The 21,277-nt window shown below is 44.1% G+C and overlaps 1 protein-coding gene across 1 annotated transcript in view; it reads left to right on the top strand.

Moving 5' to 3' along the window:
• Positions 1-21,037, top strand: part of TMEM131 (transmembrane protein 131) — a 234,990-nt gene extending 213,953 nt beyond the window's left edge. Inside the window, exons 32-41 of the mRNA XM_053890619.1 lie at positions 214-389; positions 4,739-4,866; positions 11,050-11,174; positions 11,378-11,527; positions 15,454-15,619; positions 16,773-16,894; positions 16,983-17,079; positions 17,888-17,985; positions 18,755-18,915; positions 19,966-21,037. Coding sequence (XP_053746594.1) covers positions 214-389; positions 4,739-4,866; positions 11,050-11,174; positions 11,378-11,527; positions 15,454-15,619; positions 16,773-16,894; positions 16,983-17,079; positions 17,888-17,985; positions 18,755-18,915; positions 19,966-20,247 — 1,505 coding nt within the window. The 3' untranslated portion in view covers positions 20,248-21,037. The remainder of the gene's footprint in view (positions 1-213; positions 390-4,738; positions 4,867-11,049; positions 11,175-11,377; positions 11,528-15,453; positions 15,620-16,772; positions 16,895-16,982; positions 17,080-17,887; positions 17,986-18,754; positions 18,916-19,965) is intronic.
• Positions 21,038-21,277: the final 240 nt, after the last annotated feature.

The following is a 21,277-nucleotide window of genomic DNA, read 5'->3' on the forward strand; positions in this document are numbered from 1 at the left end:
CTGTACATAAATTAATTATGCCTCAGTAAAATTGACTTTCACCAAAATTCTAATCAAAAAGCCAAACATGATTTGGAAAGCTGTAATTAGAGAAGAAAGAAACCTTTATTAATGAGAAAAAGAATCCAGCCTCTTGGAGAAAAGTTATAATGACTATGTTTTCTGAGCTATTTAAAAACCAAGAAGTTATTTTATTTTGACTTTCACCCCCAGGGAAAGGAAAACCTCTTCAGCGCAAGGTGAAACCACCTAAGAAGCAAGAGGAAAAGGAGAAGAAGGGAAAGGGAAAGCCACAGGAAGATGAACTGAAAGACTCCTTGGCTGATGACGACAGCTCCTCCACCACCACAGAGACCTCCAACCCAGACACAGAGCCTCTCCTCAAGGAGGTATGACGGGCTCCCCCAAACAAACGATGGAAGGAGGTGTCTCATAGATTGGGTTTTTTAATATAGAATGAACCTTTTCTCTTTAACATATGTACATGTTCTGAGGATTCCTTCTCAGCGTGCACAGGCAGGCCTAAGCCACTGTCTTGCAGGAAGGAGTCACAACCCCCGAATGGAGGTCTTCATTTCCCCCAGGCAAGAACATCTGCAAGCATGTTGATAAAGTAAAATAATTAGAAATTGGAAACCCTGCTTGAAAGATAGGGACTATCTAGAATAGTAACTACCCTGGCTCATGCAATTTGTTTCAAATTTTAAGTATCAAAAGAGGATGAGAAAGAACTAGACCACTTTAATTATATTGGATTTCTCCTGTCTTATCACAGCTGGTACAGCAGGCTTCGGGAGCAGCTCACTCCTCCTGCCAGGAGGGCAGTGACTGTCCTGGAGTGGAAGGTGGCCTCAGGGAAGACCCAAGGCTTTAGTGGTCACCCAGAACTGGCCAGCTCAGCAGACATCAACACATCAAGAAAGCTTCCCTATAGCCCAGAGTCCTCAGCAATCAGGGTAGTCACCAGTGTCAAATAATACTGCAAAAGTCTGGTACTTAGTGGTGTTAGGTAAATGGAAGGTAAGGTTACTATTGTGAATGGGTCTGAGACTGAGTTATAGGTGCTTTGTAGAAAAGCGAGGGCATAATTCTATTTTGGCATTTTTATTTTTAGATAACTATATTTCAAATTTAATATGATCCTAATATAGCCTTTAATACTCCAGGCCCAAATTCCTTTTTCAGTTTTAATCTAGTAACCTAAGGAATCATTTCTTCAAGACGTCTAACAGTGTCATCTGCATATATTAATTTTTTAAATGAAATTTATATGTGACTTATTTTTCTTGTCAACTCCCTTCCCCTTTGCATCCTTCACATTTGGTGTGGTGCTCTGTATGCCCTCAGTACAGTCCATAGCATTGGATTCTGTACTGGGTTGTATATCCTTTCTAACAGATTCCTTCAGAAATGCAGAATGCCATCTACTCATCTTTGAGTGCAATCCCAACAGTTTTGATGATACAAATAAGCATTTGGAAAGCATTTTCAGCACAGGCTTTCTTCACAACTTTTCCTCACTTCCTTTCTTGCCTTTCCAGCTTTTCTCCTAACACTTCTCTCCAGCTGACCCTGTCTGCCGCCATTCTGTGTGCACCCACTGGCATAATTCTCTCTGTTGTTCGTTTCCTCCTGCTTCTCCTGTCTCCTCCCTGCCATTTGCTTCTTGCAGACACAGCACAGAATCCTCCATGCGGCCTTCATGCCTGCTGTCCTGCTCCCTTCTGATCAGCTTTTATTCCTCCTCCTCAGTACTCTTGCATATAATTTATGTGCTTTTACTACTTTGTGACTGGTGTGTTTTCCAGTTGTGTGTGTTTCCTTCCTAACTAGATGACAGACTTGACAAATCACTTTCCCATAGATGTCTTTTCCATCCTTTTTCTACCCTTTCATTCAAAAAGTAGGGATTGGGTGGACTATTACACAGTCGTTTAAACGGGATGAGCGTTTGCCATTTGCGACAGCATAGACGAGGGGTGTTAGGCTAGGTGAAGTAAGTCAGACTGAGAAAGACAAATACCACATGCTTTCACACATATGTGGAATCTAAAAAACAAAACAGATGGATAAACAAACAAGAAGCAGAATCAGACCCACAAATAAGGAGAACTGGCAGTTGCCAGAGGGGAGGGGGTGGAGGGATGGGCAAAATGGGTGAAGAGAAGTGGGAGTTACAGGTTTCCAGTTATGGAATGAATAAGTCACAGGGGTGAAAGGCACAGCTTAGGAAATATAGTCAATGATAATGTATAGTCAATGATATTGTGATATTTCTGACAGGTGGTAGCTACACTTGTGGTGAGCACAGCATAACAGCTAGAGATGCTGAATCACTATGTTGTACACTTGAAATGTATGTAACATTTGTGTCAGCTATCTGCAAAATCTTTTTTAATGCAAATTAAAATTTAAAAAAATTACGTACCTGACCACCCAAGTGCCAGGCCTTATGTCTGGGAAACAACAGAGGACAAAAAGACCATGTTCTTGTCCTCAAAGAGCTCATGGTCTACAAAGTCCTTTATGAGTCAACTGGTCAAGAAATAATTCTTGAATAATTCAGAATAGTCTTTTTTTTTTCAATATATGAAATTTATTGTCAAATTGGTTTCCATACAACACCCAGTGCTCATCCCAAAAGGTGCCCTCCTCAATACCCATCACCCACCCTCCCCTCCCTCCCACCCCCCATCAACCCTCAGTTTGTTCTCAGTGTTTAAGAGTCTCTTATGCTTTGGCTCTCTCCCACTCTAACCTCTTTTTTTTTTTTTTCCTTCCCCTCCTCCATGGGTTTCTGTTAAGTTTCTCAGGATCCACATAAGAGTGAACCCATATGGTATCTGTCTTTCTCTGTATGGCTTATTTCACTTAGCATCACACTCTCCAGTTCCATCCACGTTGCTACAAAGGGCCATATTTTGTTCTTTCTCATTGCCATGTAGTACTCCATTGTGTATATAAACCACAATTTCTTTATCCATTCATCAGTTGATGGACATTTAGGCTGTTTCCATAATTTGGCTATTGTTGAGAGTGCTGCTATAAACATTGGGGTACAAGTGCCCCTATGTATCAGTACTCCTGTATCCCTTGGGTAAATTCCTAGCAGTGTTATTGCTGGGTCATAGGGTAGGTCTATTTTTAATTTTCTGAGGAACCTCCACACTGCTTTCCAGAGTGGCTGCACCAATTTGCATTCCCACCAACAGTGCAAGAGGGTTCCCGTTTCTCCACATCCTCTCCAGCATCTATAGTCTCCTGATTTGTTCATTTTGGCCACTCTGACTGGCGTGAGGTGATATCTGAGTGTGGTTTTGATTTGTATTTCCCTGATAAGGAGCGACGTTGAGCATCTTTTCATGTGCCTGTTGGCCATCCAGATGTCTTCCATCCGGATGGCCAACAGAATAGTCTTAAAAGGTGTGGGGACAGGAGGGTGTTTTAGCCCTTTTCCTGATTATTTACTCTTGACACTTAAATAGATTGACCTGGTGTGACCTGTTAAAACCCAAGTTGCCTTAATAACCATGAACTCTGAAGCTGGGTAGCTTCTAATATACCTTTATGCTTGTAATTCCTCCCACACCCACAGCTGTGCTCGTTTGCTGAGTCTGTCCTTCCCCTGTCTGTCCCCTGATTAGCCTCAGTGCTTCCTTGCACATAGTACTGCTCAAACTGTGTGTGATGAAGAACCAGGGTGTTTTTTATTTCCCATGTGTCATCTAGATGGTCCTACTATACACAAGTAGTACACACCCACGCCAAATGCAACTCCCCAGAGAGTTCCTTAATACCTGAATGGATCCTTGCCATTTGGGAGACAAGTCCACTGGTCTCATGCTTGGATGCCACAACTGTCGAATTACTATAAAAATGCATATGTGTGGTTTCTGTACTTACATAGTAGTCAGGGGCCAGAAACCTCAGTGGGCGGACTGGAAAATAGTACGGCTTTAAGGTGCAGCTTGGGTGTGTCCTTCTCAGCACAGGCTCCACACTCAAGCCAGGCAAGACAGCCCTTCTGTGCTCCAGTCATAGCCAGTGAACATTTCTACACGAAGGTACAAGTTCATCTCCAGCTGTCATGTGTGTCCCCCCCCCCCCCACTAGACTTGGGGAAAGGGCCTGGGCCCCCTTGGTAACCCCATTGCCTAGCACCAAGTGGCTGACCGGTAAATATTTGTTGAGTAAGTGAATGAATAACTAAGCTTCTTCTTGTTGGTGGTGAATGGTTAGCATTAAACCCGCCATAACACTTTCACGGCCATATTGTCACTCATGGACACTTAGTGAACAGGTGCAAACACTTACTACTTGCCGGTGCTGTTTTCTTGCCCTGGGTTTTACTTGTGCTCAGGATTTAGGAGCATTTCCAGAGTGTGTAACTTTATACTGTATTCCAAGGTGAATTTTCTTATTTAAAAAAAAAAAAAAAAAGCAAGGTTTGCTCCCCAATACTTAAAAATAAGAAGCCACCAATTTGCTGCTACCACTGCACCCACCCCAGACAGAGTAGGAGTATAAATAAAATAACATTCTTTATAATTCAGACTCACCAAAGCATAATTATAATAAGTCAGAGGCTAAAAAAATTGAGAGAACCATAATAAAGATAGAAAGGAGGTTGTTGTTTTTATACATACGTGTTGTATCTGGTCTGTCTTTGGTTTTGTGTCTCTACCTTCATATAGACTTATTAATCCTTCTCAGCAGCTAAGTGTACATTTTTTTACAGGATACAGAAAAGCAAAAGGGAAAACAAGCCATGCCTGAAAAACATGAAAATGAAATGTCTCAAGTGAAGCAAAAAAGCAAAAAACTCTTAAATGTTAAGAAAGAAATCCCAACAGATGTGAAACCCAGGTAAGAAAAATGAATGAGTGCAGAGAACTAAGATATATATAAGAAGTTACTGGTGAAATCCAGGTAATGTTTTTGTGGTTGGTCAGTTTTTATGGAGTTTTTTGCAACAAAAGCCATGTACTGCATCATGTTCCTCTTGGGTTTTTTTTCTAATGCTTAATGTTGACTGGGGACCACATGCTTCTGATGTCAGACATGTAAAAGGCAGAGTTAATGACTTGTTATGAAAGTTTAGGTTGGTAATTTGCTCCCAGGCAGAGAGCCATTTCACTTCTGTACAAAGGTGACCTTGATAGTTCAGCCACAGGTATGAGCCTAACTTTTCTCAAAAAGAGCTCTGAATCTGTTTACTAACCCACCACTACAGTTGGGTTCTAGGATTCTTTGCCACAAAACTTGGAAGAATTTGTTCTTACCTTAATGCTCAGGACAGTTATCACCTATCAGACAAGTCTAAGATGAATTAAGTAGGAAATAACTCAATTCCAGTGACCATGGAGCAGGATTCTGGTAAGCCCCACAGGGAAGACTTGCTGCAGAATCTTTCTGCAAGTAAATGAAGGAGTTGAACTGTTAGGTTATTAATTAAGCCTACTTCATACTTTCGTTAAACCTTAGATCTACCTAATAAGCTAATTTTAGTTTTAGTATTGTTAATGCCCTTCACAGTTCATCATATAAAATGGCCATCTGCATGGAGGCTGATATTTACCTTTTGTGTTAAGTGAGCATCAACCTAGGAAGTTGAAAGAATTGGGTATAAGTTAATAAAGGAAGACACTGTTATCATTAGAACTGGCCTTAGTTTTTGTGGAAGGTCTATTCTAACTTTGATTCGGCGAACAATATGTGAGCTTTCCAGAAGCACCAATAGACTAGACTCTCTACCTAGGTAATAAATATAGCTTAACTCAGGCACGGGCATTCTGTTCTGTAGAACTAATACCTAATAAGAAATTAAGTGTCAGGGTGCCTGGGTGGCTCAGTCGGTCAAAGGTTCAACTCTTGATCTCAGATCAGGTCTCAATTTTCAGGGTCATGAGTTCAAGCCCTGCGTTGTGCTCTACACTGGACATGAACCCTACTAAGAAATTAGGTGTTACCCTAGTGAAATGTAACCTTTAACCTAAATTTATGAAATAATACAGCATATGGCAGTCATTCATTATTAGTGGAGTATTCGTACCTAAAATTCACTCTTACATGCACATTGTTATTTGAGTGATTCGATCCCACAGTGTGATGAGAACCAATCTGACCCAGCTAGCAGCAATGTCAAGGGGCGTAATGGTTGACACACTTGGATCTCTCCCGAGAGAAATCATCCTGAGGCACTAATTAGTGCTAATATTCTGGCACTCCAGGAAAGGAATAATACCTTAGTGACCAGAACTATTCTTCTAGGCCTATTTCATGCTTAGGTGATTGATCAGATATTTCTAGATAAATAGGGCTAAAAAATACAAATTATGAAAAACCCTAGTTTTCATGGGGCTCTTGCAAGAATAGACAATCTGGCTATGATTCATATCACAAATTTAAAAACCAAGCTTCTAAGAATTATCATAAAAAATTCCATAGGTGACTTTTGTCAGATCTGCATGATTAGCCTTGATGCCTGAGCTGTCAGACATAATTTTTAAAACAGATAGTGTTTGTTAATTCTTACGTTCATCCCTCTTCCACTGACTTGTGTTACATTCTGATTTTTTACTAAAAATTGGCCATTAACTGGATTTCCATAGCAAAACCATTCCACAGGTTACTTTGACCCATTCTGCACTGTTTTAGCCTTGATGCCTGAGCTCAGAGGCATAGTATTTTTTATACATGTACATGTTCATTTTTACCCTCATCCCTTTTCTGCTGACGTCTGTTGTATTCTGATTTTTTTATAGAATAAGTTGACCATTAGCAAATTTGATTTTGAAAAGGCTTCACTTGAATACCACTGGCTTTGTAAGGATTTCAAGTTCTCTGGTAAACGAAAAGCTACAGTATCCCCTTCACCACCACCTAGTCAAGGGACAGTTACAGGGATAACTCATGTTCTCTTGATATATAGTCAAGAGAAACATTGTTACCAGCAAGACAGTTTAAGCAGTGTTCTCTGAATTGTCTTTTTACCTTGTCATTTGTAACTGGAGAAATCCATATGCAGCCTTACTCTTCTAATCTCCTTAATCTAATCTCTTTAAACTCACCAGTCTTGTTTTGTGTTTTCCCAAACACGGGGATAAAAGTATTAAGAGTCAGAATTAATTGGTACATCACTCAAATATGGAATTAAACAGACTGTTTTTTTTAATAACCAGAAAGGTGGCCTCTCTGAATAGAGCCATTCCCTGTCTACAGTGAGTTATGACAAGCCTTGCTCTGTGGCTCAGGTAAAATCACTGCCAGTTCTAAGTGATACCCAAAACTCCTGTCACCTCAGAAGTGCTGTCAATGTGTTACTCTGTGGTTCCACATATCTGAAGGGTATAGATGCACTCTGAAAAAGGGGTATCATTAATAAGGCATTTGTGTATTGTCACCTTTTAGAAGCTTTATCTGATTAGGAATAAATGTTTATTCTATATATCAGTTAGCCAAAACACTGATATTTTAATATTAATGAAATCTGTGGGCTTATCTTGCATTTGCTTTCTGAAAAATTAGTCTTTAAATATTATCAATATTATTGGAATATTATGTTATCTCTAAGCCAGAAGGCCCCAATCCTGAAATGTTGAAGAATTTGGGGGGTTTAGTTGTTTGTTTTTTTAAGTTTGTTTTGTTTTTGTTTTCGTTTTTTTGAAAGCGAGAGAGAGCAAGCAAGCAGGGGAGGGGCAGAGAGAGAGGGAGACAGAATCCCAAGCAGGCTCTATGCTGTTGTCAGCACAGAGCCCAATGTGGGCTCTCAAAAAGACTGTGGCTCAGTCTTACAAACCGTGATGACCTGAGCCAAAATCAAGAGTTGGATGCTTAACTGACTGAGCCACCCAGGTGCCCTGAAGAATTCGTTTTCGTATAAATAGGTAGTGATAAAGCCAGAGCAGTGCCTCTGTCGTGGTCTCTGCTGGTGCAGCCACATCCTACCATACTCGCATAAATTCACTTCACAAAATCATTTCCTGGGAGTGTGGAGCATGGTGTCACAGTGGTAGAGACCCGGTCAATCCATTTTGGCCAGCTTTGACACCGCAGAAGGAAGTGGACCTGTAGACCTCCAGAAAGCTGTATTTTAGGTCCAAGATGCCAGGGAATTAGAGTTCACTCTAAGACACTAAAAGGACTTCTGTGGTATCAGGCCTGGTTTAGAACAGCAGTTTATCCGTTGATCTTTCTGTTCTCTGGTTGTCTGTCAACATTTTACATGTTTACGTGACTTAAATGTAATCTAAAATAAGTGGGGAAAGTCTTCATAGAATAACTGTACTCTCTAATCATCTGCTCAGACAGCACACTCTGCTCAGGGCCACAGGCACCACCTTTCACACCCTGGCCTCCAGACCCATGAATACTGGGAAAGCCCTACCCTTTCCCTCAGCAATCTGCCTCTCCACTTCCCCCAGACAGGGGCATGTACTGTGTATTACATGAGCAAAAATGAGGCCTGGCATCTGAACCACCTTATGGTTTTTCCCTTTTAGAAAGATCATTTAAATTAAGTAGGCTCTTACCTATTTTATTCCAAAGCCTTCAAAAAGGTTTCTTGATAGAGATCATCTAGCTTAATTTAGGAAAGTATGAATCAGCGAAAATAAAATAGTTGTTTGGCACTGTTTTTCTTAAAAACCAACTAATTTTACAGCGACACAGAGTTACATTTTGTATAAATAGCCCCCACTCCCATACTTATAAATGACTTCCTTAAAAATAACTTCCACACACCCACCTCTGCCGCCACCACCACCAGAGTGCTGGATGTCTGTTTCATGGGAGCCTTTGTGTTTTTTTTAAGATGTTGTTTTTAAATAACTGTCAGTAGGGGAAGGACTTAGAAGATTCATAGAACTGTACATTAATAATCTTGCCCGTAAATAGTGTATTTTTTCATGTCGGTTTGTTATCCTGCCAAAAATTCTACATAATTTGGGTTAACTGAGCCCTTTGGATTTTTGGTTAGCTCATTTACTAATTCTAAACGTAATACCTATTTATTATAGAAAATTTGTAGGGGCACCTGGGTGGCTCAGTCACTTAAGTGTCCAACTGTTGATTTCTGCTCAGGTCATGTTCTCAAGTTTCATGGGTTCAAGCCCCACATTTGAGCTCCATGCTCTTAGCGCACAGCCTGCTTGGGATTCTCTCCTACTCCCTCTGCCCCTCCCCTGCTCACTGGTACACACACTCACTCTCTCAAAAATAAATAAAACTTTTTTCAAAAAAAATTTTGTGAGGGGCATCTGGGTGGCTCAGTCAGTTAAGTGTCTGACTTCAACTCAGGTCATGATCTCATGGTTCATGAGTTCGAACCCCACATCGGGCTCTGCACTGACAGCTCAGAGCCCAGACCCTGCTTTGGATTCTGTGTCTCCCTCTCTCTGCCCCTCCTCCGCTCACACTCTGTCTCTGTCTCTCAAAAATAAATAAACTTTTAAAAAAAAAATTGTGTGAAATATGGAGAAACGAAAGAAAGAAAATGACCTTTGCCTTATATCCATATAAATATTTGTGAATAGCCTCTGTTAAACTGTATTTATATTATTAATAATATTTACGTATTATTTTATCTGGAAGGTTTGAACCTTTCTGCCCTTTGAAATCAGGTGTGAATTAGTATAATGGGCTGTGCCTGTCCCAGGACCTAGCAGAAATTGGCTGCCTTCCAGAAGTGAGAAGTTGGCGTAGCAACGGAAGGAAGATGATGTGGTGCATAAAGAAATAAAAGAATCTGAAGCAGGGGCGGGGGAGGCCACAGTGGGGTGTTGGGGTCACACACCTGAAGGTTGGGGACAGGACAGGAAGTACACTAAGGTGGAAAATGCCAGAGATACACCCATTTTAGAACATCTAAATCAGCCAGTAAACTTTGTCGGATTTTTAATGAAAAGCAAGCTATCAGCTCAGCCTTGAACTGACAGTTTTCTGACCATCACCAGGAGCATGATGGAGATCACTGATGATTTTTGGAAGAATTCTCATAAGGGGCCACTGGGTTCTCTAAGCTGTGTCTCAGCCTTCACTAGAAAATGCCCTTCTTGGACTTGTTAGCTTAACTCCTGTCAGAGGCCTTCCCAAGCCTACAACTTGATCTTGGTGGACATTACAGAAGCAACTTGGTAAAGAATGTCCTTATGGCCCAGATAGTTACACTGCTCACACTGCTACCTTATATGTGTCACCTACCCATTTGTCCTAGAGATTGCTTCTCTGCCAACAAATTTTAATGTTTTCTTCATCAGGCTGTGGAAACTTAAAATAGCTCATCATGCCTGCCATTCTGCCTTGTTGGACAGGAAGTTCAGAGCCAGTTCTATTTATATATGTTTATTATGTTAAGCTTACCTCTAAATCTTTTAGAACACATGTACACTCTAAATAAATAAAAATAATATTTAAATTTTTGCCCAGGGTTAACCTTGAGTTCCAAGAATAAAGAAGAAAATTCATCTCACCCTACTCACCCTAGACCTTAGGCAAGTAGTTCAGTCCTGCTATTCTGCAGTGAGTTAGTGGATTTTCATAGGCAACCCAGGAACTTAGCCCTGGTTCATTTCGTGGTTTCTATGAGAAAAAAATGTGTTTAAAGTTTGGGATAGCAGGTGCCTTGACGTTTTAAGTCTGAGACCTTTCAGAGGCTCCACATTCTAGAATCTCACTAGTAGTCTAGATGCTGGGAGAGACTCATTCACAAGCAAAATAACTGTGGTTAGCAACCCCGAAAATGGCAAGTTTGTGCTAAAGGCTTTGCACCCATTATGTGAGGTGGGTGCTGTGACCCATTACAGATTTTCAGATAATGGACTTCAGTTTGTCAGCACTCAGAATAGCAAAGGATAAATCTGTAAGTGTCTCCTGAACAGTCTTAGGAATGTTTGGAAAGCAGCCAGTGCTAAGTTAGGATCATGACTACATAGTGCCTAAGGAAGCTAGATTAGAAAATGCAATGGAAATTGTAGCGTGATCAGTAACTTCTACTCTTTGCTGTAAAACAAAGGCATAAATTTGAATTTTCCATCCATAACTGTCTTTCAGTTCTTTAGAGCTCTCCTATACTCCCCCACTGGAAAGTAAACAACGCAGAAATCTCCCAACCAAGATTCCTCTTCCAACTGTATTGACAAGTGGATCCAAATCACGAAATTCCCAGAAAACAAAAGGTATTTTCATTTGAGTAATATATTTTCATAATTCATTGTATTAGTAATTATTAGTTGTGAGGTGCCAGTAATCGATTAGTAATTTTCAGTGCTTTAAAAGGCTAGGGTGGTGCTCTCGTCCTCATTAGAAGGTTCGTTGAAACAGATCTGAAAGAAAGGAATTATTTTCCATTAATGGTTTTTTTTCCCTGGTTTTTGTGCAGGTACAAATAAGTTAGTGGATAACAGGCCACCTGCCCTAGCAAAATTCCTCCCAAATAGTCAAGAACTAGGCAACACCAGTAGCTCAGAGGGTGAAAAAGACTCTCCACCACCGGAATGGGATTCTGTGCCAGTTCACAAACCCGGCAGCTGTAAGTATGGAGATTTGGAAACCATGGTGCCCCACCCTGGGCAGGAAAACTCCACAGGGCATATTGTGTTAAAAGGAGGCCTGGCCTCTGTGGTCTGCTAGAGCCCACTTGTACCAGCCAGCAAAAGCCCATTGTTCAATAGTCTGCCAGTTGTGAAACTGTCATAGCTTGTTTGGCTGTGGTAGGAGTATTTACGCCAGAGAAACCGACAGACAATTCACATTAGGACTCTTTTTTTCAGAGCTGGTAGACCACACCACTTCCCAGTGTAGAAAATGGGAAGATCTGGCTGGAGCAGTGAATCATCCAAAGAAATACTATTTTATGAAATCATTCACTCAGCAGTATCTTCTCTGACTAGTTCCTCATACGTTTACAGTGTAATCATTTTTGTAAAAATTCAGTCTTCTTTCAACTTTACCCACATCTTTTCCATATGTTTATGGAAAACATAACACATTCCTGTGTGAAGGTTTCACTATTTTTCTCACTAGCTTCTTGACCTTGTTCGTCCGATTTGGCCTGCAGTAAATCATGACAGTAGCACAGGCTACTAAAAAGAGAGGCCCTTGCCCTGGATACTTAGGACCCAAAATAGAAGACAACAGAGACAAACCCAGGGAGGAGCCTAATTATAAGGATTTGGGGTCAAGAGAGGACCAGCCTGAGGACTGATCATCTACATTCACCACAGTGTTAGAACTCACACTTGGCCAGTTTGTGCCAAAGGGAAAATTAGGGTTGAACAACAGGATTGTTTGGGGTGAAGGGACATTTAAATGAATAGTGGGTGACTGAAGCCCTCAAAGTTGAATGAGATCAAAGAACTTGGAAATCCAGGTGCCATGTACATTAAGCGTGGCGTCTTTCACATTTTCACTTACATAGATACGCAATGGAAAGAGATGCTTTCTGTGTTAAAACCTGTAGCCCCCTATTTGCCATGAGATTTCCTGGCACTTTTTAGTGCTGTTTTTTGCCTGGGATGAGATATAAACCTAAATCCCTGGTCATTCAAGAGATCTCACACGAGTCTCTCTGTAGTCCTTGCATCCAGGCTGAATGCTTTTTGCTCCTTAGATTCCCCTCTGAGGTTTCAGCTAGACACCAGTCCTAGGCTTATAGTTTGTGACTTGGGTAGTTCTGCATTAAACAGACCTTACCTCCACCACAGAGGGAGGTTTCCAGCACTGGGAATACAACATCCCTGAGGAGCCAGTTCCATGGGGTTGTCTGTAGCCCAGTAAAGTAAACATAAACTCTGCTAGTGTGAGTAACAACACATGATGTGGTAAAGAGGGCCGTCACCGGACACAGCCTTCAAGACAAGATCACTGGCTGTGACGGTGTTGTCACCAAAGTGGCACCTGATGAACATGCTGGCATCACTCCTTTGGGACAGAGGAGAGAAGGATGACCAGATCCAACCCAGTGGGAGTTTGGCTCCACACCTCAGGAGGGAAGAAATGCGAGAAATGCTAGACAAATGGTCTGGAGAAGAAAATGTTTGGAAAGCACAGTTCTTTGGGCACAGTTTTTGGAAAGCACAGTTCTGTTTCCTCCCCAGGCCCATCCACGAAGGCTGAGAGAGCCCAGTGCCTCAGAGCAGAGCTCACTGTCATACAGCTAGATGGTTTGCCACTGGAAAAAGTGTATACTTGCTCCAAGGCCCACAACTGCATAATTATTTTGTTTTTTCAGTCAATGAATACCTTACGTTGATCCCACATCCTGTAACCTCTCTGTTCTCACCACCAGCCTACTAGAAAGTTCTCGCAGGGCTCCACTATATACACAATATTGCTATATGAAACCAGTAAGAATCAGTCCAGTAAACTTCCTCCACCCCTGCTTTCTCAGTCTTTTTTACCCTTCTCCACCTTCTCTGGCTGAGACTGCTAGCCTCCAAGCCCTCTTAGCAGTGCCTCATTTCCTAGGGTTCCCAGCAGATTAAAGCATTTTCCACTCAGGGCTGTGCAAGCCTGCTCTTCGCTGGGAATCCATGTGTAGAGATCTTTCTACCCCAAGTAGCACCCCTTATAGCGTGGTGCCCTGTACCCATAGGAGATGCTGAGAAAATTCTCCTGGAATAATTTCGTGGTTTAAACAGACAGCATATCCAAGGGGTTATTAAAAGGCAAATAGCCACAGAGGAAATATATTGAGTCAAAAAGCTCTCTTAATTGCCCATGCCCTGTGCTATTTTTGGCCACCCCTTACCTTCCCCCATCTTCCCTTCCTACATCAAGCATTATTCCATAAGATGTTTTTCTGACTTTTCTTCTCCTGTTTCGTTCTGACATTTAGTAAGTGCTTCTGCAGCTACTGGGCCCAGTAAAACACATCCCACTAAAGGAGAGCTGCCAAGGGATGCACCACACGCTGCCCCCCCACCCCCACCAGGACAGGCACCTGGGGTGAGCGAGCACACCCGAGGCGGAGTGTGGCCCGTTCCAGCGTGGGCAGTTCCCAGCTCACTTCGGGGGGTGGGGGGCGGGGAGGGGGGGTGGGGTCAGAGAGAAGGTGTCCTACAAGGAGTGGCTAGGGAAGGGTCAGGACAGTTGTACAGATAATGGCCCTACAATATAGAGGTGATATCAGACAGACACTATGTTAGGGGCTTTTGAGGCAGGCAGAAAGGTGGAGAGCTTTGAGCAGGGCCCATATAGGAGATAGCATTTGAGACGGGCCCTGAGCATGGACATCGAGTCAGCAGACAACAGAGCATGTGAGAATTATCCACATAACCATGGGTGAAAGTTGGTGGGGTGGAGACAAGGACAGTGTGTGACGTGCCAGCACCACTGAGGAAAGTCAGAATTCTTGGGGTAGTTCACAAGGTGGCACTGAAGATGGGGAGTGAATGGATACCTTGGGCTTCAAGAAGTGTGCTTAGCATGGCAACACCATAACGGATGCCTTGACACAGCCAAGGAACATGCGGTTTTATCCAGGCCCCGAGCCCTTGGGGTTTAGGAGAACCACTGGTGCAGGAGAGAATCACAAGGGAAGTTGAACCACTGTGTTGAGCAGGCTTCTGTTCTGGAAGTGAGATGAAACAGACCCTTCACAGAAAATAGGAGTAGAGCAAACTGTCCTCACTGTGGGCAGGGCTTGCACAGGGCATGAAGGGCAATCAGGAGGGGATGAGGTGGAAATGCGCCAACCTGGACAGAGCTGTGTTGGGCAGGGATGGAAAACGAGGAGGACAAGGCAGGGCAGCCTTGCACACCAGGAGCCCATGGAGACTGTTTCGCGGTAGCTGGAGCAGGATGCCACCATGCTGCACACGGTGGACGTGCAAGACGATACCATTTGCTGAACGAAGTTCTATGTATTTGCTTTTAGTGAGAGCAGGATAGGTTTTTCACAACAGAAGTTTTTTCTGTTTTAAACAAATTTTTTAAGATTTTCAAACAGCTGTGTACACATTACCCTAAAGGGCAGCAGGACTCCTGTTAGCTCATATCCTTGAAAAACGGACTGGGGGCGGCCACACACCAGGCCTGCCAGCAGAGTGCAGGGTAGCATCATGGAATAGAACTCAAGGATGTTTTGCAGGTGTGAGCCTGGGTGGAAGCACAGAGACTCTTTCAGGGCCAGTCACTGGCTCTCCCTGCGCATGCCTGAAGGACATGGGAAAGCCACCTTCCCAGCCTGAGGTGGGAGAAGCTGTCCAGGAGGGTCCTGCAGAGCACAGAGAGGATGGGGCGTGCAGGTGATTCTCGGGAAGTCTCCTACTGCAGAGAGAGACATGACTTCCCTCTTTCCTTTCAGACCTTTAAACAGAACACATGTAAAAGCTTTACTTTTTTTTCTTTGTAGATGCACTTGAGTTCTGCATTGTATCAGAACCTCAAAAGTAACTAATTTTGAAGAGTAAAAATCAAAACACATTAACGAGACCTTTTATTTTTCATTTCCAGCTACCGATAGTCTTTATAAACTTTCTCTGCAAACCCTCAATGCAGACATTTTCTTAAAACAACGCCAGACCTCACCGACACCTGCCTCTCCTTCTCCCCCCGCCGCCCCCTGCCCGTTTGCAGCCCGGGGCAGCTACAGCAGCATCGTCAACAGCAGCTCCAACAGGTGGGTCCCTGGCTCCGCCACTCTTCAGATAACTTAAGTTCTGCAGGTGCTCGCCCCCTTCAAGTGGAAATGCTTAGTGGCCACAGCCTGCTGTCCTGTCCTGCCTCTCACATCTGTGCTGTTCGGTGTTCTGCCCTTGCCCAGGGTCAGTGCTCCCATGTCTATGCCAGACTCCCAGTCGTCAGCTTTCATCACCCAGGAACCAACAGGTTCATCATTTAACTTAGAATTACATTATAATTCTAGAGTCAGTAAGCATCCTGAGTATTAAATGAAGATCTACAGATGCCCTGTGCATGGAGGATGTGGCTTTACGGGACATTTATTTTGAGCTTAAGGCAGTGGAGCTGAGCATTTAAAAGACCAGGGTCTGGCACAAGCCTGGCTGTCACAAGAGGTGCTGCCAGAAGTGCTGTTGCCCATGGGAGGCAGCCTCCCAACTGCACTCCTCCATGGAGGTCCAGAGCCCCCGCTGTATTTGCCTAAGTTAGCAGCGAGAGTGAGGAGCCTGTAACAAGTTCTTACTGTATGTCCACACTGCTGTCAGCTCCGCGTGTCACCCCCAGCAAGCACAGCTCAGGTGCCATCACCATCCCAGCCTTTCACTTGGGGAGCCACCTACCCACCTGCAGCAACCCTGCCCAGTCTTTATCTCTCGCCAAAGAGGCAGTAACCACTGAGGCTGGGGGCAGGCTGCCCTGCTTGGGACCTTGCTGAATCAGGCCCCTCACCGGCTCCTGACAGAGCAGATGAGCCCTGTCGAGCTTTGTTGCCCACCGGCAATCTCTTGTTCTCCTCGTTCTACAACCCACTGGCTCCCTCTCTGGTGCTCTTCTCTGCTGGAATTGCAGCCTTTCCAGTCCCTCGTCCAGTCAGCTCATCCCCGCCCTCGTCTCTTTCCTAGGGGCCCTATATTTTTGTACCTCTCCCCCAAGTCCCTATGTCCCATCAGACTGCACAGTCTTAGGTGTGGGAGCATTTTACATGAGGCTGGGCCATGGTCTGGGGGCTGCCCTGGGCCCAGCCCCAATGAAAGTACTGTGTGCACTCAGTCCTGTGGCAGTCCCACCGCCTGAGACAAGGGCCCCCAGCGGCCGTCCACTGTGGACAGTGCTGATGAGGAATGACCTTGGTCTTTGCTTCTCCCTTCAAGTGACCCTAAACCCAAGCAGCCAAATGGAAGCAAACACAAATTGACAAAAGCAGCCTCACTCCCTGGCAAGAACGGCAACCCCACTTTTGCTGCAGTCACAGCCGGGTATGACAAGAGCCCAGGTGAGTGGCTTGGTGTTGGACCTGTCACACCCCGGCTGTGGGCAGGGCAGAATTGCCCAGTTGATTGATTCAGAGTGTATTGTTACAGGAGGGAATGGCTTTGCTAAAGTTTCTTCAAACAAAACAGATTTTTCCAGCAGCCTTGGCATTTCACACACTCCTGTTGACAGCGACGGCTCAGACAGGTACAGTAGACCATTCTTAATCGAAAGATAAATGTTCCTCAAGGCAAGTTAGCCTCTTCTGTCCATACTTGTGTCTCCCCTAGATTACAGGTAGGCCATCAAAGCAGTCAGGCACCTCTAGAAACCCCTGTCTGTTGTGTGGAATCAGAGCCACTTGCTGTGCTCCCCCTGGCGGCACCCCCGACAGGGAAGGAGGCACACATGGCATCTCAGGGATTCAGATGTGTGCTCATCCTTCTTCATTATCATGGTCACAGGACAGGATGTGATCTGATAATCAGACATAGGAGAACAAAAATGTGCTTGAGAAGGAAATTGAAGCCAGTGCTAGACAGCTTATGGTAAATTATTGGACATGCCGCTTTCCTGACCCACAGCAATCCTACCGGGCATGGCGACATACAGTGCTTGCCTTGGCTCATGGTCCCAGATAAATATCAGTTAACACTGTCAGGATAGTCCCAATTTTACCTACTTTGCACTAAAAGGAATGAGTGCTAGATTTGAAAGTTTTTAAATAAATCTCCCATTACCAGAAGGTAAACATATGGGAAAAAATAGCTATTTTCTCTTCAGAACACTTGCTTTGAACCCAACTCACAGCTTATGGTAGGATAGGAGCTCAGGACCTCTCCGTGCTTAATCCTTCATGGCAGAGAAGCCATGTTCCAGTTCTGCCTTTGTCTTTAATATTTGAGCACCCCCAGTTGAAGCAGCGTCTGCTGTTTGTGAGGCTGTGTGTAATGGGCCTGTCCCCACTAACCACTGTACATCTCTGTGTGTTGTGTTTTCCTCCTGTAACATCCAGCTCGGGTCTGTGGAGTCCTGCCAGCAACCCCGGCAGCCCCGACTTCACTCCCCTCAATTCATTCTCGGCATTCGGAAATTCTTTTAACCTAACTGGTGGTAAGTGTTTAACACTAGACCTGTAAATGATAAGCCTGTAGACAAAGAAGAGAGGAAGACGAAGTCTAGTTTGTGTAGAGAGGTCCACTGAAATAGGAAAGGCTGTCACTCAGTAGACATTTCTAAAAGGTGCGTTTCTTCGTCATTGTAGTCAGGTCCCAACAGACATGAGATACGCAGGCTGATTTTAAGGCAACAGGGCTGAGGCTTCTCTCCCAGACAGGTGCTCAGGAGCCTGGGCCCGCTCAGCCCCTGGTACTGTAGCCCGGGAAGAAGGAAGCCCAGTGTGAAGCTCTCAAAAGGGTCTCTTGTTCCACCTCCACCTCCCCACAAGCCCAAAGCCAAAGGCACGAGCTTAGTGCTGGGAGTGCCAGTTGGTTTGTATTCCCAGCATTTAAGAACTTCGAGAAAGGATTTTGTGTCTGAAATACAACTCCTGGCTGTGCTGGGCTCCTTACTTGCTGTCCAGAATTAGAGGCAACAGTGCAAGCTTTGCATTCACCGCGGTCGTGTCAGAGACGGGGTATTTGCACTCGATGTCATCCAGTGAATGGTGTGGGTAAAGAGCTCAGATTGTGTGCCATGTGCCTGTGTTGTGGGGAACGCCCCCTGTTCCCCATCCTCCCTGGGGTGTGGTGGGAGCTGGCAGAGCAGGTGTGAGACTCCAAGTGAGCAGTGGGGGGACATGTGCCTCTGAATGCCCCATCTTGTCCTACATGAGTGAGTGTGGCAACATAAGATACAGAATTGATTGCTTCCTTACTTGCAGAAGTTTTCAGCAAACTCGGGTTATCTCGGTCGTGCAATCAGGCCTCCCAGAGGGGCTGGAACGAGTTTAGTAGTGGCCCTTCCTACCTTTGGGACTCTCCAGCAACGGATCCCAGCCCTTCCTGGCCAGCCAGCTCCGGTTCCCCGACCCACACGGCCTCTGTGAGTACTTGGGGATTGGACCTCACCTGAACCCTCATTATTACTGCTGTCACTGTCACTCAGGCAGCACTGGCGCCGTTATAAAAGCCAGAGAGCAATGTGGAAGGGTCAGGTTAGTTCTTTTATTGTCTCCATTGCTGTGTTCATACTCTGCCAGAGTGACCCATCAGTATTCTTCAGAGCTGTTACAGTCAAGAAATTATAGAAAGAACAAATGAGCAGCTGTGGGTTTGGTCTCCTAGTAGAGAAAAGTCATTCCAGCATCTTCCCAACCTGTAAATGTGCCCCACCTGTGGCTGGGGCCAGACAGCGACTGAGGGTGGCCTTCACCCTCTCCATCCTGTGGCCCCTCAGCCCCCCAGGAGCAAGCTGCTGGAGGGTCACATTTATTTTGCTTCTGAGAAACACCTGTGTCTTAGCTTGAGCTTTTCCATTGTGCGTTTCTCGGCTAGATTTTTCCGTAAAGACCATGCACCAAAAAAGTATTCTTACCAAGGAAAATAATTACTGGTTTCAGCTTTCACAAAATTATGACAGAAAAAATATCCCACTGTGATTCTTTCTTCATTCTCAGGAAAACTAAATTAGACAAGCAGGGTTGAACAGGAGATACTTTACCTTCACGGATTTCAAACTTATCTTCACTGTAATCATTCTAGCTTCATTTTTAAAGAATGGTTAAGGTGCCTTTCAAACAGGGGTCAGGAAAGATCTTAGGCTTTGCGGGCCCTGCTGCTTCTGTAGCGTCTGCTCACCTGCGCCACAGAAGTAGCGGGACGGCACGGCCACAGGCAGGTGCGGCCGTGTTCCGGCAGACCTCCTGTGGACAGAAACAGGCAGGGCTGGATTTGGCCCTCCGACTGTAGTTTGCCAACCTTTCTTTAAAACACCAGACCCTGAGATGCCCATATATATGAAACATTTATATACAAGATAAAGAAGGTTATCGAAGCTGCGGCCCAGCCCCGGTTTGTAGCCTAACCTTCACCCGCGTCCCACCTGCGCGCCTGTCAGTCCCGATGTTCCATGCTACGTTTTCTGTCTTGTCAGTCGATCCTCGGCAACACCAGCAGCTTGTGGTCCACCACTCCATTCTGCAACTCGATCTGGTCCAGCAGCCTGAATAGCACCCTGCCCTTCTCCACCCCAGCCAGCACGCTGCCAAGCATCGGCCTCATGGGCACAGAGACCTCTGCTCCTCATGCTCCCTCCACCTCCAGTCCGGCCGATGATCTGGGGCAAACGTACAACCCGTGGCGGATATGGAGCCCCACAATCGGAAGAAGAAGCTCTGACCCTTGGTCTAATTCGCACTTCCCTCATGAGAATTGAAATTAGGCAAAAAAAAAAAAAAAAAAAAAAAAGTGGGGGCCCCTCATCTAGATCATGATATGCCAGTTTTTGAGACATCTTTTAAGGCTGTTACTGCTATAGCTTCCCACTCCCCACCCTCCTCATCTTTGCAAAACAGATTCAAGCAGGGCAGGCTCGTACCACTCGCTTCTTTCAGATCTTTCTTGCAATTACGGTAATATGAGATTTGCTGTTGTGCTTTTAGGGAAAAGTCTGGACTCAGCCACAAACTCTAGTAAGGCCTGTACATCTGAAAACCTTAACTGCTATCAAGTTTCCACCACCTGTCTTCTTCCATCCTTTATTTATCTGTATGAACACAAATTTGACATTTACAGCTAAGGAAATAATTTGAGTTGAATCAGAAGTCCTGGCATGTGACAATTTTATTAAATTACCAAGTTTGGTTTTTAATAATTTCACAATATTATGCGCCAAGATCTAATTTTAAAAACGTATGAGGACTTTGTGCTGAAAAATACAGAGTATTTTTTTAAAATAAGGCTGTCTTGGTTTAAAAGCAGATTACAGAAATGTAAGTCAACTTTAAGAACAGTGAATGAAGTAAAAACATTCGGTTGAGACCATATGCATTTTCTGTGCTGTTTGTACTTGAGGTATGTACCATTTGTATACCTGAATTTATTTTAAAGATAAACTGAAATGCACATAGCCAAGTCTTGAAATACAAGATTGAATGTGTATTTCTTAAAAATACAACTTTGTGTTGTACTTTGAAATAAATGATGCTTTTTTCAAAAGCCTTGAATTGTTGTGTGTCTCTTCTTTACAGCAAGATTAATTTATTTGGATTCTCTCACCCCAAAGTACACCCTTCTATCATTGCCTTATTCTATGCAGTTTGATTTATCGTGGCTGGAACCTCCTATGGTCTAAATTCCGTGTCTTTCCACGGTGGTCATTGAAGGTCCCTGATAGAAAAAAATGCACACATCTAATATGTCTTCATCCTTTTAAATAGAAGAGTGTTGACCCTTTTCCAATTTTA

Source organism: Panthera pardus, unplaced genomic scaffold (assembly GCF_024362965.1).
Source record: "Panthera pardus isolate Hobbes unplaced genomic scaffold, ASM2436296v1 HiC_scaffold_25, whole genome shotgun sequence".
Lineage (NCBI taxonomy): Eukaryota > Metazoa > Chordata > Mammalia > Carnivora > Felidae > Panthera > Panthera pardus.